The sequence below is a fragment of the Artemia sp. Qi Xiang Cuo genome, chromosome 4, assembly GCF_049724085.1.
Source record: "Artemia sp. Qi Xiang Cuo chromosome 4, ASM4972408v1, whole genome shotgun sequence".
Taxonomy (NCBI): Eukaryota; Metazoa; Arthropoda; class Branchiopoda; order Anostraca; family Artemiidae; genus Artemia; species Artemia sp. Qi Xiang Cuo.
The window spans coordinates 47,584,549-47,601,539 of NC_142797.1; the positions used below are offsets into that span (position 1 = coordinate 47,584,549).

The window sequence follows — 16,991 nt, forward strand, 5'->3', positions numbered from 1 at the left end:
ATGTGACTCAGAATGGAATAATGATTATTATCAAAGTGGTTATGAACTAAGAGAATTGAGTAGCTCTAGTGTCAAGAGAGAATCTAATGATTTATTTTATGGATCAGAATCAAAAATGTTCAAAGTGGCTCAATAATATTAATAGTGTCCAATAATGTATGTAGTGTAGTGTCTTTTATGATAATATTCTACATGTTGTTATTTCAATCAAAATATTTTATGCATTACTTTGTTATATTTCTATTATTTTCGGATATGTTAGCATGTCAACGCTTAGAATGTATTATAAAAGTCGGAGATTTTTCATTTTCCTTGGAGAAAATTAGAATTGAACTATAACTTTTTTCTTTTCTTTTAGAAAATTTAGAAGAGAACTTGAACTTTTTTTTCACTTCGTTGTGTAAACTCTGCTTGGTGTTGGGGTATTCAAAATGCCATAAAGTAGACTTGTGGGTGAAAAGGATGAGTACTTCAAGTTGTAAAATTGGTTTAGGGGGGACATTAAGAAAAGAACTTGTTCTGAAGAGATATAAAAATTCAAGTTGTAAAATTGGTTCAGGGGGGACATTAAGAAAAGAACTTGTTCTGAAAGGATATAAAAAAGCCTTTTGAAAGTATTGCTTGGTGTTGGGGGTTTAAAAAAGCCATAAAGTAGAGTTGTGTGTGAAAACAATGAGTAGTTCGAGTTGTAAAATTTGTTTAGGGGGGAAATTAAGAAAAGAACTTGTTCTGAAAGGATATAAAAAAGCCTTTTGAAAGTATTGCTTGGTGTTGGGGTATTCAAAAAGCCATAAAGTAGAGTTGTGTGTGAAAAGAATGAGTAGTTCAAGTTGTAAAACTGGTTTAGGGGGGAAATTAAGAATAGAACTTCTTCCGAAAAGATATAAAAGCTTTTTCTATCTTCTACGGAAAAACTTAGAATAAAATTTTTAATTTCTTTATGTCTCGATGAACTTAATAACTGATATGTAAGATTTTTATTTTTTTGTGCAGAAATTAGAACTGAAATGTAAGCTCTTTAATAAAATTCAGAATTGAGTTAACTTTTCATGATCAAAGTATAACTTTTTGTATCTTATATGAAAAATTTGGAACAGTACTTTAAATTTTTACATCTCTTTGAGAAAATCTGAACTGAAGTGGAAAATTTGTATTTTCTCTGGAAAAAATAGAATTGATCAGTAACTTATTTCTTTTTTCATCGAGAAAATTCAGAAGAGAACTTGAATTTTTCTTCACCTCGTTGAGAAAATTTAGAAATAAAATGAAGCTTTTTATCTTCCTGGAAAATATTCACATTCATAGTATAACTTTTCCTATCTTCGACATTAAAATTTAGAACATTACTTTAAATTTGTTTATGTCTTTGGGAAAATCTCAGAATTAAAGTGGAGCTCTTATCTTCATAGTGAAATATTCACGATCAATGTGTAACTTTTTATATCTTCTACAAAAAAATTGGATAAAAACTTTAAATTTATGTCTTTGGGGAAAAATCTGAATTGAAGTGGAAAGTTTTTATATTATTTGGAAAAATAGAATTTATCAATAACTAATTTCTTTTTTCATTGAGAAAATTCAGAAGAGAACTTGAACTTTTCTTCACTTCGTTGAGAAAATTTAAAATTGAAGTACAACTTTTTTCTTTCGGTAAAATATTAACACTGGTGTTTTTTATATTCATTTAAAATAATCACGATCATATTATAACTTTTTCTATCTTAGATGAAGAATTTAGAACAAAACTTTAATTTTTTTTTCATCGCTTTGAGAAAAAATCGAAACTGAATTTAAGAAAATTTAGAATTAAAGTGAAATTTTTTATCTTCATTGAATATATTCACAATCATAGTACAAATTTTCCTATGTTCTATGTAAAAATTTAGAACAGAACTTTAAGTTTTTTTTGTCTTTGAGAAATTAAGAACTGAAGTGGAACCTTTTTATTTTCTCAGAAAAAAATTAGAATTGATAGTAAATCATTTCTTTTTCATTACAAAAATTTGGTGTTTAGATATAAAAGAAGTTGAAAAGTAATGTACAACTTTTCTGGCAATCTGAATCTAAAGTGTGAATTCATGAAAATTCTTTAACCTCCGAGAGTTAACTTGCCTTTTTAGGGATGAATATTTAGGGTTCTTCTACATACTGAGAGTGAAAGTCTGTTCCCAGGCATGCTAAATCTTAAAGTGTGATTTCAGAAAAATTCTTTAACCTTTTAGAGTTAACTTGCCTTTTTAGGGATGAGTATTTAGGGTTCTCATACATGCTGAACCTGAAAGTGTGATTTCAAAAAGTTCTTTAACCTTTTTGAGTTAACTTGCCTTTTTAGGGATGAGCATTTAGGGTTCTCCAACATGCTGAACCTGAAAGTGTGTCCCCTGACATGCTGAATCTGAAAGTGTGATTTCAGAAAAATTCTTTAACCTTTTAGAGTTAACTTACCTTTTTAGGGATGAGTATTTAGGGTTCTCCTACTTGCTGAACCTGAAAGTGTGTTCCCTGACATGCTGAATCTGAAATTGTGATTTCAAAAAAAATCTTTAACCTTTTAGGGTTAACTTGCCTTTTTAGGGATGAGCATTTACGGTTGTCCTACATGCTGAACCTGAAAGAGTGTTCCCTGACATGCCGAATCTGAAAGTGTGATTTCCGAAAAATTCTTCAACCTTTTAGGGTTAACTTACCTTTTTAGGGGTGACTATTTAGGGTTCCCCAGCATAGTGAACTTGAAAGTGTGTTCCCTGGCATGTTGAATCTGAAAGTATAATTTTCATGGCAATGAACTATTCTAAAGAATAAAGACGGCTGAGGCTTAAGATATTTATTGCTTAAACATATTTAAAAACATTTGAAAAAATACATAATGACATATTAAAAATAGCTTAATCCATTTGATTTGAGGAAGAGCAATAGTTTAGGTCTTTGGATATCTGATGCATTTTTCCATGTCAGGTATCTTTTCCGGTACCCATTGAGCGAAATATCTAACTTCATCTTCCGGGTTCTCCTACTTGCTGAACCTGAAATTGTGTTCCCTGACATGCTGAATCTGAAATTGTGATTTCAAAAATTGTGATACTGAATGCAGGTATTTCTCACATTTGAAGTCTTCTAAATTGAATAATGCTATGTTTTTATCAAATTTTTTTAGTAAGAGTTTATAAGTTGGCACGTTTCCCTTAACATAAACAGCTTGCACACCGAAAAAACTGAATATTTCCTGAATTTCCTCTTGTACATGTTTTATTAATTAGGCTCAGAAATCAAATGCTATTCAATTTACGCATAAAAAAGCTATGTATCTTTTCTTAGAAATCCTGGCCCCTTACTTTTCACGCGAAAAAACAGTTTGTTTTCACTTTACAATGAAGGTTTTAGAAGCGAGGCATTGCAACCCTAACCCTCCCCCCATATAAATACTGAGTACTCAAAATAGAAAATAAATATTACATGAAACTGACACCCATTCCCTCTTAAAAATCCCCCCCTCTTTTTACAGAAGAAAGCCCCTCTCCCTTTTCAGTAAAGCAAAAGTAAAATTTGCGATGAAGAAGCTATGACGTTAATTTGATCAAAAACAATCCTTTTTCCAGTGAAACCTTTTGACTAAGCCGCTAACGTAAGGATTAAGAAGTCGGATGTACTTTAAAAGGGTGACAGCAATTATCACCTATTTAAAACTTTGCGAGAAATCTGTAATTCAAACCATAGTGGCTTAATAGCTAAGGGATTGACATAAAGTTGACTGTCCAGAGGAGAGTTCAAAAACATAGTTATTTTCATTGGAAGAATTAAAGTCATAAACAGAGGGGGGAGAGGGGAGTTAAATCTTTGTAGCTAAGGCTTTCAACTCATCAATATTTAATGTTATATCCATAGTGTCTTGGAACTTTCTGAAAGTTTAATCACAAGGGCGAATTGTGATGTAATGGGAAACCATATGTAACTGACTCCCTGACTTGTTTAGAAGGAGATGTAACCGAATCCCTGATTGGCTTAGAAGGAGACACGTGATCCTGTTTCCCGTTATCGCATCAATACATTCTCCCCACCGATTATGTAAATCAATTTCTCGGAAATTCACTTCCCCCCCCGAGTCCTAGATCAATACATTCCCCACCGATTATGTAAATCAAGTTCTCGGAAATTCACTTCCCCTCGAGTCCTAGATCAATACATTCTCCCCACCGATTATGTAAGTCAAGTTCTTGGAAATTCATTTCCCCCCTCTTGCCCTAGATCAATACATCTCTTCCCCCCGTCAATGCGCATGTGCAAAATTTGTCCCGGAGACAATTCCCCTTTCGTTAGAATCAATAATTTCCTCTAGAAACAACAGATAAATTCCCCTCGAGTCAATCAATACATTCCCCTCGATTATGCAAATCAATTTCTCAGAAATTCTCTCCCCTTCGTGGATCGATAATCCTTGAATAAATTATGTACCGTCAGCGTTAGACTAAATTGTAGATGGCAGCACGGTGTTCTCGTAGGAGATTTTATGCCCTCTCTACTAATATTAACCGACAGACTAGAGGTCCTCTCTCTATCGATATAGACGGAACTGTAGTTCCAGAAGAAAAGCATTTGGTATAACTTGGCCTTCCTTATGGCAAAACCCTTCGTGATGCAAAATACCTCAAAATCCATAGTCTCACAGAAAAAAAATAGAAAGAAATATGGAGCACTTGCCCGAGAAAGAGGTCAGTTTGACTGACGTACACTAGGCCACCTTTATAACGCATAATTTGGTCCACATAGTTTGATTTTAGCCCCTGTGATGTCGAATTTATAAACTGAATAATTTTTTTGGAAAAAAAAAGTGTTCTCAATTTATAGCATATTATAGTGATACAGGTTATCTTGGATTCTATTGACACTTGGTTCTAGGTTATAATGGAAGACACACTCTTGGGTCTAGAAAGGTGATAAAGGATGGGGAGGCTGTAGGTCGAGAATATTCTTAAAGGATCTATATACAGAAAATATTTACAATAGGATTAAGGACATCAGTTAGTCACTTTTGATGGACAAATTGAAAAATGATTTATCTGTCCCTTAGAAAATTTATAAGATGTAAGCGACCTCTATGCGCCAGATGCTTATGACATTCAAGGGTGATAGATGATGACATTCCGTCAATTAGAACCCATAACTTACCTTATTTTAGAGCTTAGTAGATACGAAAAAAATAATATTGTAGGAATTCTGTGAATTGGTGCTCACACTTTCCTTACATATAACTTGGTAAGGATGCAGTATTCGGGTCATCCCCTGTCGTCGGCTATCCCTTCTCAAATAGAGTTCCAAGAAAATGCACTGTAGGTGCACTGGGTAGCGGGGAACCCCTGAAAGTACCATCGTATTTCAACGCTAGGGATTGTTTAGGGATTACCAAGGTAATACTATTGCTGATGAGCTACTTCATTACATATGATTTTCTTGTATACAGAGACCAAAAGTGCTTTAACGTGGCACTTAAATCTCTGTCAATCATCAAGACTCTGTTTTTTTAAGCAATTTTTGAATCCTAAATCATGTGGCAACCTCGTAGAGAAATCCTACCTTCTTTTAAGGAAAAATATATCAGACAGTACTAGCATCCTTTCTTGCTGAAAAAAATTGAAAGCCGGATGCTAGAATTTCGACTTAGCTTCATTAATAATCCGATTAAGAGGACACTAGTGAGAGGAAGTCGGGCAATTTTATCAGGTCTGAGCCCTTGAGGAGTTCGGAGCAAGATTTTATTAGAATCTAGGGTAAAAGTTCTAATTGTAATGGAAGCAGTTTTTTTTTTTTTTTTTAGGCTTAAAATATCTAGATGTCTTTCATAAAAAAAGATAATTATACTGCAAACCCGTCCATAGGGCATTCTCCATAGTTGCCTATTTTCTTGATTCGGTTATTTGTGTTATTTTTCCTGTTGGAGTGGGAAAAGATTCAGGACTGGTGAATTTAGAAGCAGTCGAGGGGTCAACAAAAAAACTTTTGGGAGGTTTATGAATCATATGGTTAAGGTTTGATCTAATTAAATAAAAAAAAACAAGCTTTTTAAATGAAAGTAAGGAACGACATTAAAACTTAAAACGAACAGAAATGATTCCGTATATGAAAGGTGCTGTTTCCTCCTCAATACCTCGCTCTTTACGCTAAAGTTTGTTATTGTTTTAAAAAATAAAGTTGTGTGACAGATTCAAACTTCAGCGTAAAGAGCGAGGTACTGAGGAGGGGACAGCCCATTTCATATACGGAATAATTTCTTTTCGTTTTAATTTTTAATGTTGCTCCTTACTTTAAGTTAAAAACAATTGTTTTTTAATTTAATTTCCGAACGTTTTTGAATTAATGCAGCTTTGATTTTGGCTCACCGTACATGAACAATTAAAACGAAACTTGCATATTAATTTTACTTTTTTTTGGTTCAATGGCTTTCTCGTAATTTTGTTCTGACGTAACATACGAATTGACTTACTTAAAGAACTTCTATATTTGTATATTTTATTACGTATATTAGGGAGTTTGCCCCCTAGTTGATACCTTGCTCTTTACGCTAAAGTTCGAATTTTCTTCGAATCACAAACCCCTGAATCACAAAGGCCGGTTAATTAGAATATATAGCTCTTTTTAAAGTACGAAGAAATACTTAGCGTAAAGGGCGAGGTGTTGAATAGGGGGTGATCCCCCTTATATAGTAATGGTATCTGTTCGCTTTATGTTTTGACATTGCTCCTTACTTTAAGTTGAAAAAACTATTTTTTTTATTTAATTTCTGATCGTTGGTTAAATATTACTGGGAAATCTGGTACCCCCTTCATAGTAATGTCCCTCCCCCCAAGGAAACATCCTCCATGGAAGGATCCTCCCCCGTAAACCCCTCCCCTGACACTCCCCCTCCCATCAGAAAAAAAACCCTGCTGAAACGTCTTTATACTTCCCATTAACCAATACTATATGTAAACAAGGGGCAAAGTTCATAACTTCCAGCCCTTACCCCGGGAACTGTGGGGAACTGTTTTCGACTATGCTGAACAAAATGGCTATCTCAAAATTTTGATTGGGTGACTTAGGAAAACAAATGAGCGTGGGAGGGGGCCAAGTTGCCCTCCAATTTTTTTGTCACTTAAAAAGGACACTAGAACTTTTAATTTCCGTTTAAATGAGTCCTCTTACGATATTCTAGAACTACTGGATAAATACGATCACCCTTGGGAAAATAAAAAAAAAAAAAACAGCCAAAAAAAAATAAACACGCATCCGTGATCTTTCTTCTGACAAAAAATACAAAATTCCACATTTATGCCGATTGGAGCTTCCGCAATAGGGTTTTCTGATACGCTGAATCCGATTGTGTGATTTTCATTAAAGTTCTATGACTTTTTGGGGGTGTTTCCCCCTTTTCTCGAAAATAAGCAAATTTTCTCCGGGGCGTAACTTTTAATGGGTAAAACTAAACTTAATGAAACTTATATATTTGAAATCAGCATAAAAATCTAATTCTATTGATGTACCTATGGGGATCAAAATTCCGGTTTTTAGAGTTTCGGTTACTATTGAGCCGGGACGCTCCTTACTTACAGTTCGTGGTAACGAACTGTTTGAAAGTGTTTGCATAATGGTGTGCTTTATAGTACGTGACTTTCTGTGAGCCAAGCTATGAATCGAAAGGGGTATGCAGTTAAGAAGCTAAAAAAAAAACAACTCAGGATTGTAATATACAACCCTAAAATAGAATTGCAAGAGAAAGTCAGGGATTTCCTAGGCACAGTCCTTTTCTTCTAGTCAGTGTTACGACTTATAGCTCGTATGTATTACTTTAATTCAGTATTTCTTAAAATACTTAGTTTACTGAAAAGTATTTTTTTTTAAACAGTCACTCACGAAGCGTGGGGTTTTGAGCCCCTTAACTTCAGAAATATAACGGTTTTACATATGCTTTTGCATTTTCTCAAAAGTTGCATATATTTTTCAAATTTCCTGAGAGTTAATAAAAACTAATGAAAAATCAAAAGTTTTAATAATCTAGTCAGGTATTTGTGTCGGTACATTGACTCCTGTTCCGAAAAAAGATAAAGATAGCCGGCAATGTTGCTCCTATGCCTCATGTCCTCGCATTGATTCCATTTTGGAATATATTTACGGCAACTGATCAAATGACTATTATATCCGTATATTTTCGTTTCGTGAAATTTCTCTTGTTCATACCCCTATGGACTAGAAACAGAAGACTAGTATCAGCCTACGAGTTTAGAGCCACTAACCGTGGCTAAGCAGCGTCGCGGTCGCTATTTTTCTAGGTTTGATAGAACAAACAGCCTCTATTGCCCGTGGAAATATTTGAATCTATTCTCGCTAGTATAGTTTTCTTTGTGAGTGTGTTCTTCTTTCTTTTGTTTATTATTATTTTTTTTTTTGTCTTCATCTACTCCATATTGAACCCATGTGTGTTTTTTGGGCAATAAATATATTGTTTGATTGAATTAGTTAGTTAATGGAAAATGAAAAGTTTTAATACTTTATCGAGGTATTTAGTTAGTTTTAGTTGCAAACTATAAACAAAATGATTTTATGATATGTTACCAATAGCTAGACCGAAGCACCTCGAGTTTTTGTCTAACTAAGGGGCTAACACAGAGTTCCGCTGGTCTGCTTGTATATTCAACTATGCTATAGAAAGGATGAACTATATTGAATTAAAAAAATCCTAAAAGATGCTGGATCTCTAAATAAACTAATATATTATATCATAGTGTAAATACAATAAACTTCTTATCAAAGACTATATTTATACCAAAAAAAGAATTTAACTGGTGACATTTTATTATGACATAAGGCATTATCATTTTCCAGTGACACTACATAATGCAGAGATAGTATAACTTTTTGAAATAACAGGATGAAGTCAGTGGTTTATTAAAAAGCCTTAAGAAGCTAATATCCCCTTCTTAGAGTGTTAAGACCTGTGAAGCCTGAACTTTTCTTCCCGTCTTTTTCTATAAAAGTAATGAATCCGTGGACTTTGGGGATCCTAAAGAAGAAAGCAAAACGCATCGGAGGATATTATGGAATGGCAGACCACTATATGAATCTCTTCTGGGAGGAGTCATATATTTTTGTTTTGTTTTTAGAAAGAGATGAGAAATCGAACAGCTTAGAGGAGGGGGAGCAAAATGTACTGACTCAGCTCATTATTGAGCTTCGCACTTAGGTATACTTTTGAGATTTTTTTTTTTTTTAAGGATAGGGAGCTTTAAAAATAAGCTTGTTCAGGACAGGCTTTTTTCCACCTCACCTGGAATCTAAAACTGAGATGTTTCGTAGAATTTATTTAACAACATTCTCCCCAGGCTCCAATCGATTAAGCTTGATAAGAAGAACCTATTATCACCCCTTTCCCATTTTCCCCTCCACCTACTTCAATTGATTCTATCAGCAAATATGCTGGCTTCGGTATTTTTGAAAAAGTAGAGTCCGCTTAGCTATTTTATAGTTATTCAACGTTTTCAACCAGCATAATGGAATGAATATAACTACTATTACTGCTTCTACTACTGCTAATACTACTGCAACTACTACTACTACTACTACTGCTACTACTACTACTACTACTACCACTACTACTACAACTACTACTACTACTACTACTAACAACTCACCGCATCACTAAGCCGCCTAAGGCCAACACAGCTACGCACGCTCTTCCTCCATCCCAATCTATTCAAAGCCTCCCTTATTACACCCTCCCACGAAGTTCCCATTTCTAAATCTTTCTTTATGGCGTCTTCCCACCCCAGATGAAGACGACCTGCTTTCCGTTTACCCCTAGACGGTTGGCCTAAAAGAAAAATCTTCGGAAATCTGTAATCTTTCATCCGCACAACGGGCCCTAGCCACCTCAACCTTTCTTTCATTATAGCCCTAGAGAACGGTATTGAACCACATTTTTCGTACAACCTATTGTTTGAAATACGGCCAGTCAGCCGGGTACCCAGAACAATCCTTAAGCGATTTCTCTGGAAAACATCTAGCAAATCTTCATCCATTTTTCGAAGAGCCCATGCTTCGGAGCCATATCTGACTGCTGTCATCTCTGTATCTTCTGATATTCTAATCTTGGCTTGCAGACTTCTGTTCCTATTCTTTCAAACTGTTTTTAACTGTGAAAAAACACAATGAGCCGTAGCTATTCTACTTTTAACATCTTCACTTCTCCAACAATGTTTACTAATAATATTACCAAGGTAAGTGAAGCTGCCCACCTGATCAATCTTTTCATTATCCAGCGTCACCTTCCCTTAGTGACTTAGTCTTCTTAATATTAATTTTCAAACCTATTGTAGCACCCTGAACTCGTAAAACCTCTAAAAGTTCATTCACTTTGCTCACACTTTCCTCTAGGATGCTTAAATCATCAGCATAATCTAAGTCTAAGAGACTTTTTCCTCCCCAATTGATTCCGTGGCCTCCCATTGCCTTTCCTGGGCTCCTAAAGTCCATCAAAATAATCCATATAATGAAGGGATAGAACATAACCCTCCTAAACTCCCGCTTTAATACAAAACCAGCTGCTAACCTCATTTCCTACCTTGACCGCAGCAGTGTTATTCTCGTACATAGCACTAATCACTTTAATGTTTTCGTCTGGTATACCATACAAGGATAAAACCTTTACTAAAGCTCTTCTACGTATCAACAGAATCAAACGCTTGCTAATAATACATAAAACTGAGGACCAAAGGTGTTAGACAACTCTGGCACTTCTCAATTATTAGCCTAAGAGTGAAAATTCGGTCGATACATCCTCTACCTTTTCTAAAACCGCACTGTTCTTCTCTTAAAAATTTGTCTAAGGTATCTCGCAGTCTAAAAATTATCATATTACTAATTAATTTGCTACCTACAGAGACCATACTAGTGCCTCAATAATTACCACACTCAATTTTATCACCTTTCTTGTAAAGTGGCTTAATTAAGGTTTTCCTAAAATCGTTAGGTACTTCCCCTTTTTCAAAAATCATATTCATAATCTTCAGTAACTTATTTCAAACCTCGGAGCCACCATGTTTAAGAAACTCATTTATCACACTATCAGCACCTGAAGCCTTATTATTTTTTAATCCTTTTAGTACTGTCGCTAATTCTTCCTCACAAAACAAATCTTCCTTCACATCCAAGGTATCACAAACTGTTTATATGTGTAGAATAGGCTATAATGTAAGAATATATGTGTAGAATGTAATATAATGTGTAGATATAATGTGTTTTAGTGTATAAAAAATCGTAATAACTGAATAATATAAATATATTACGTATGTTACAACAATATAAATATTTTGAAAAATGTTGCCTTTTTAATGTGCAGCATATCTAATATTTTCTGAGATAGATCATGAAAGAAAGGTACTTAAGGGCAACTGTAGCAATTCGATATCCGAATACGGTCTACAACTCAGATTTCAACGTCCACATATGTCGAACCTGCAATGCATGAAGTTGTAAAATTTGGAAATATTTTTCATTTAGAATGTTGAAAGATCAGTTGACAATTTTGAATTCCTTCTACGATTAGATAGCATAGATCTCTCATTTAATGATTGCATCTGGTAATTCCCCACTTTTGTAATATATTTATGAACTTCACCATCTTGCGTCTGTATTTCAATTACTGGACTATTAATTTGCGATCTTTCGCTGCTAGACAATATCTCAGGCACATAAATAGACGGTGTATTTTTTGCGTTAGCATTGCTTGTATCGTTGGAACTCAATTTGTTATTCTTTGTGAAGATCTTCTGTGCAGTTTTATCAACAGCTGAATCGGAGCTAGGTTTTTGTAACGCCATGAAAACCTCTTTACTTCCGCCATTTATAAGTCTCCCAGGAATCCAACCGTCTGAGTCTGGAGCTTCATAAAGTTTCTTTATATGGTCAGTGGATACAGGCATTCGTGGAAGCTCATCTAAAAACTGTTTTATGGGTAAAATAGTTGATTGAAATCTTTTTCGCTGAGAGCCTTGAGGCTTGTCCCCAATTACAGTTTTTATTTCTGAAAAATCTACGTGGGTAAGTGTGGGGACTCCAATCCTGTCTATCTTAAGACTTGATGGGACGTAAGATGGACCTTCGTCCATAATAGCATCGTCATGTATGTCACTAACTCTTGACACTTCTTGTTCCTCATATGGAGTAGCTTTAATTGTATTCTTTGGTTTCAAACGTATTTTAGCACCAAATTCTTCTGCTGAAAGCGCAGCTAAGACATCTAAGCTGGTTTCTGAATATTCATAATTCTTTTCCTTACTTTTATTTATATTATCAGAATATTGCTTATAATCTTCAATACTTTCAGAATATGTGCCGTACGTTTTTTGACGGATTATTGGCTGTCGTCTGCGGGTGTTATAGAAATCACCCTTTTTATTTTTGCTGGTCCAGTTATCTGGCCTCCTTCTTCGAGTTGTGGTACCCTTTATAAAATCACCATTGTATGAGGGCTCCTTCTCTACTTTTCTCTGGTTCGTTCCTACTCTTCTATAGTTCGTACCACCACTTTGGTGCTCAGGAATACGTTCTTCACTTGCATCAAAAGTTGTGATATCTGATTGTAAATAATCACCATCCTCGTATTTTCTTCTTTGAAATGTATCAAAAGCTTGTTGCTTGTTATTATTATCGCCATATTTAGCAATCATAGGGTTGAAAGGTATTTCTAGCTCTGACTCTTCTGAAATCGCCAATTCTTCTTCTAAATTTCCAAGCTGGTATTTTGTTCCAAAAGTGGTAGAGGGTGTTCTTGCAGATGATAATATAGAAACAGGCGCTTCAGTGTAACTTACGGTCTTGTTCACCCTCTTAGCTAAATTTTTATCTCTTCGCATAATGGGTGACCGTCTGCCACTTTCTCCTAAAAGGGAAATATGAGGACTCAAAGTAGTGATTGAGACATTATCTTCGATTACATGTGGAACTTTATCAATTTCATCCATTCGGTCGATTGAACTTTTATTTGAAGGCGTCGCGCTTCGTTTGGGGTTTTCATCAAAATACTCGTATTCTAATGATTCATGCAAAAGCTCGTGGTTGATATCTTTTTCCGAATTTTTTACTGGATTAAATAGTATCTTGTTTCCAGTTTTTACCAAATTTCTCGAATTGAAAGGTTCAGAAGTGTTATTTTTCAGTCCATTCCTTTTCTTCTGGAACTGCTCGTAGATTGCTCTGGAGGTTTTCTGTTCTATATCAGATACGATACTTGTTTTCTTGTTTCTGTTTGAGCTGTCAAATGACCCAGGTCTAAAGCTCTTCATTAATTCTGGTAGTTGCAGCAGATAAGTATCTTCCTGATTAGAGCTTTCGGATTCATTTTCGCTTGTGTTTTTATAACGATTATCGACTGAAAGCTTGTCATTACTCCAAATTGAGGTGCCAAAATTGATTTCATTACTTTTTCCAGATGTTGCTAGCCTGCAAATACAAAAATCAATTAGCAAAGTAAAGAACAATTATACAAGTTATATTTATTTGAATAATGTGAACTTTCTCAGTTATAGTGAAAATAACATAAAAAAAACAAATAATCATAGCAAATCATAGCAAAAAACAATCAAACAATCAAACACAATAACAATCATAGCAAAAAACATACAACAAGTAATAATATAAATGAATAAATAGATCTTAAAGCGAGTAATGCTTGGATTGAATATGAAAATCAAGCTTAAAACGAAAACAAATATTTTGCTATTAAAGCATAAATAAAACTTAAAACGAATAGAAATTAAATAAACAATCAATGCGAACAAACATACAATATATATTAATGTAAGTGAATAAATAAATATTAAAACGAGTGAAACTTAAATTGAATATGCAAATCAAGTTTGAATCGAATAAAAAAAACTACAAACAAGAGTTTGGGAATCGTCTCACTGCAGAAGCCTTAAACCTACTGCGTCATTGACGCTTTACTGAAAACAATTCTTCGAAATATTTTCACTTTTGTAACTTTAAAAAATCAAAAATTAATTAAGATTTTAGGGAATAAATATCAGCATATGTATATTAAATTGACAATGCACATTTTTTTTCAGTAAACTCATTTGAATTTTTTTTCAGTAAAGTACCAATTATATTATGGCTTTTAGAAAGCACAGGGGTTTTGAACCCTACTCACATTAATTTATGCTCGTTTTGAGTTTGACTCTAATATTTATTTTAATTTGTTGTTCGTTTTGGGTTTCATTTATTTATTGATGCTGATTTGGGGTAGTTGTATGCTTGGTAGATTATATTATAGTCCGGACGCAAGGTGTTGAAAATGTGAACCATACCACGACGGAATGGGGCTGCTACGAGAATTAGCCTATCCTCCGCCCCCTAAATTGACCATGCGGATTCAAAAATACCAATGGCACTTGCTTGCGAGTGGTGGAATACTCCGAAACTTGACATTTTATTATATTTTGGTGTTTCATGCAAGAAAATGCATGTTCCACAAAGTTTGAGGTGCAGTTTTCCGCTCAAATACTAGAAGCCATAGAATATTTTCATAACAAACTAACACAATTAGTTACAAAAAATGGCAGAGTTAAAAAAAATGGCAAAACTATACGAGTCTTGAACAGTCTTGGAAAGTATAAACAAAACCAAATTGAATATTAGATATATAATGATATTAATTGTTGAAAGATCCATCAGTCCAAGCTTTTTTTTCACTGTAATTTTTATTTTTATTTTCAATGCTTTAAGAACTTGAAAATAATAAATTTTTAATATACTAGTAATTCGTTTTCAGTGAAGCACCAATGACGCAGAAGGCTATAGGTTTTTACAATTAAAAAAGGGGGCAATATCCACATTGATCTTGTAGTGAAATTATATTTGCCTTGACCAATCTTGAAGAGAACTAATAAATTAAACTGAATATTTGATGCGTAATGATATTAATAGCTAAAAGCTCATCAGTTCAAAACTTTACTGTAATTTTAATATTTATTTTCAATATTAAGTACAAAAGAAAATATTTGTAATATAATTCGTTTTAAGCAAAATATTTGTTTTCGTTTTAAGCTTGATTTTCATATTCAATCTAAGTATTACTCGCTTTAAGATCTATTTATTCATTTATATTATTACTTATTGTATGTTTTTTGCTATGATTTTTTATTTAATTTCTGTTCGTTTTGGGTTTCATTTATTCTTTAATAGTAATTTCTGGTCGTTTTGAGTTTAAACTTTAACAGATATTTGTATATACTGAGCTTAAGTTTAAAATGGCCTTTACTTTTCTTTGAAAAAATTATTTTTCGGGAAGTTTTTTTTAATTAATTTTTGTTCGTGTTTAATCGCAAAAAGTTTCAAGTTTTTATGGCATGGCGGGGTGATTACTTTCCGATTATTCTTGGCTTAAAAAAACGGATCTAGAACTTTCAGTTTAAATCGAATGAGGCTTTTTTCAAAGTCTATACAGACTACCTCTTTTATAAAAACCTTATATATGAACAATAGACAGCTTGCATAACTTGGGGACAGCGATTGGCAACAATTAATGGATTGAACAAATAGCTCCAATAAGGGGGTTTAGACCATTTCACTTGCTGACACAAAGGCATCACGACTGTTTGGAATTGACCTTAATAGGAATTTGTGTGCCAAAGCAATTTTGCATCTATCACAGAGTATGTATTTTAACCTTATAATTGGATAATTATAATAGATTTCCTATGTGTTTTTCCTATACAAAACCCCTTCCCATAAGTTATAAACCCCCCTTAATAAGTTATGCTCCAGGGCATAACTTACAACGCCTACATCTGGGCCCTGGTGGGTTGTGTCGACACCATAGTTTTTTGTTATCAGAACTTTGAACTATTTTAACCAAATGTTTATCTCAAAATTTTTATCTGATGCTTTAGGGCGTGGAGGAGGGAGAAGGGCTAGTTGCCCTTCAATCTCTTTTAACTCTTAGAAAGTGAACAAGAACTTTCAATTTTCAATCAAATGAGCCCTCTCTAAAGTTTATACGAGCATCTCTTCCATAAGAAATAATAAGAAGGATTCGGATAATCCTTAAATTACAACCCTTGCCCTGAGGGCTTAGGGGGAGTTCTATTCCTCAAAGACCTAGTTTCCAGAACTTAAAACTATGTTTAATAAAATGGCTGTCTTAAACTTTTGATTGGACGTGTTTGGGGAAAAGGTGGGCGTGAGAGGGGGGTTAGTTGCCCTCGAATCACTTCCGACTATTACAAAGGGCACTAGCCCTCGGAATTTCCAATCGAATGAGCATTTTTTGAAGTTACTACGACACTGCCTTCTATAAAAACCTTATATGCCCCCAGGGCATAACTTAAAACCCTTGCCCTGAGGGTTGTGTGGGATTGTCCTCCTCAAAAACATATTTTCTATCTGGAAATCAACTACTCTTAACAAAATGGCTATCTCAAAATTTTGATTGGTTGTGTTTGGGGGAATGATGGGGCTGGGGGGCTAGTTGCCCTCCAATCACTTTCGACTATTAAAAAGGGCACTAGCCCTTTGAATTTCCAATCGAATTTGCCTTTTTTGAAGTTTCTACGACAACGCCATCTATAAAAACCTTATATGACCCCAGGGATTAACTTAAAACCCTTGCCCTGAGGGTTGTGGGGGAGTGTCCTCCTCAAAAATATATTTTCTATCTGGAAATCAACTACACTGAACAAAACGGCTATCTGAAAATTTTGATTGGATATGTTTGGGGAAATAATGGGTGTGGGGGAGGGGGGCTATTTACACTCCAATCACTTTCGACTATTAAAAAGTGCACTAGCTCTTTAATTTCCAATCGAATGAGCCTGTTTTGAAGTTTCTACGACAACGTCTTCTGTAAAAACCTTATAAGTCCCCAGGGCATAACTTAAAACCCTTGCCCTGAGGGTTGTGGGAGAGTATCCTCCTCAAAAATATATTTTCTATCCGGAAATCAACTACGCTGAACAAAATGACTATCT

At 34.3% G+C, this 16,991-nt stretch overlaps 1 protein-coding gene across 1 annotated transcript in view; it reads right to left on the reverse strand.

Annotated features, from left to right (window-relative positions):
• Nucleotides 1-11,221: 11,221 nt before the first annotated feature.
• LOC148953172 (uncharacterized) overlaps nucleotides 11,222-16,991 on the reverse strand; it is a 67,762-nt gene continuing 61,992 nt past the window's right edge. Inside the window, exon 4 of the mRNA XM_089087895.1 lies at nucleotides 11,222-13,490. Within this exon, the coding sequence (XP_088944021.1) occupies nucleotides 11,520-13,490 (1,971 nt within the window). The 3' untranslated portion in view covers nucleotides 11,222-11,519. The remainder of the gene's footprint in view (nucleotides 13,491-16,991) is intronic.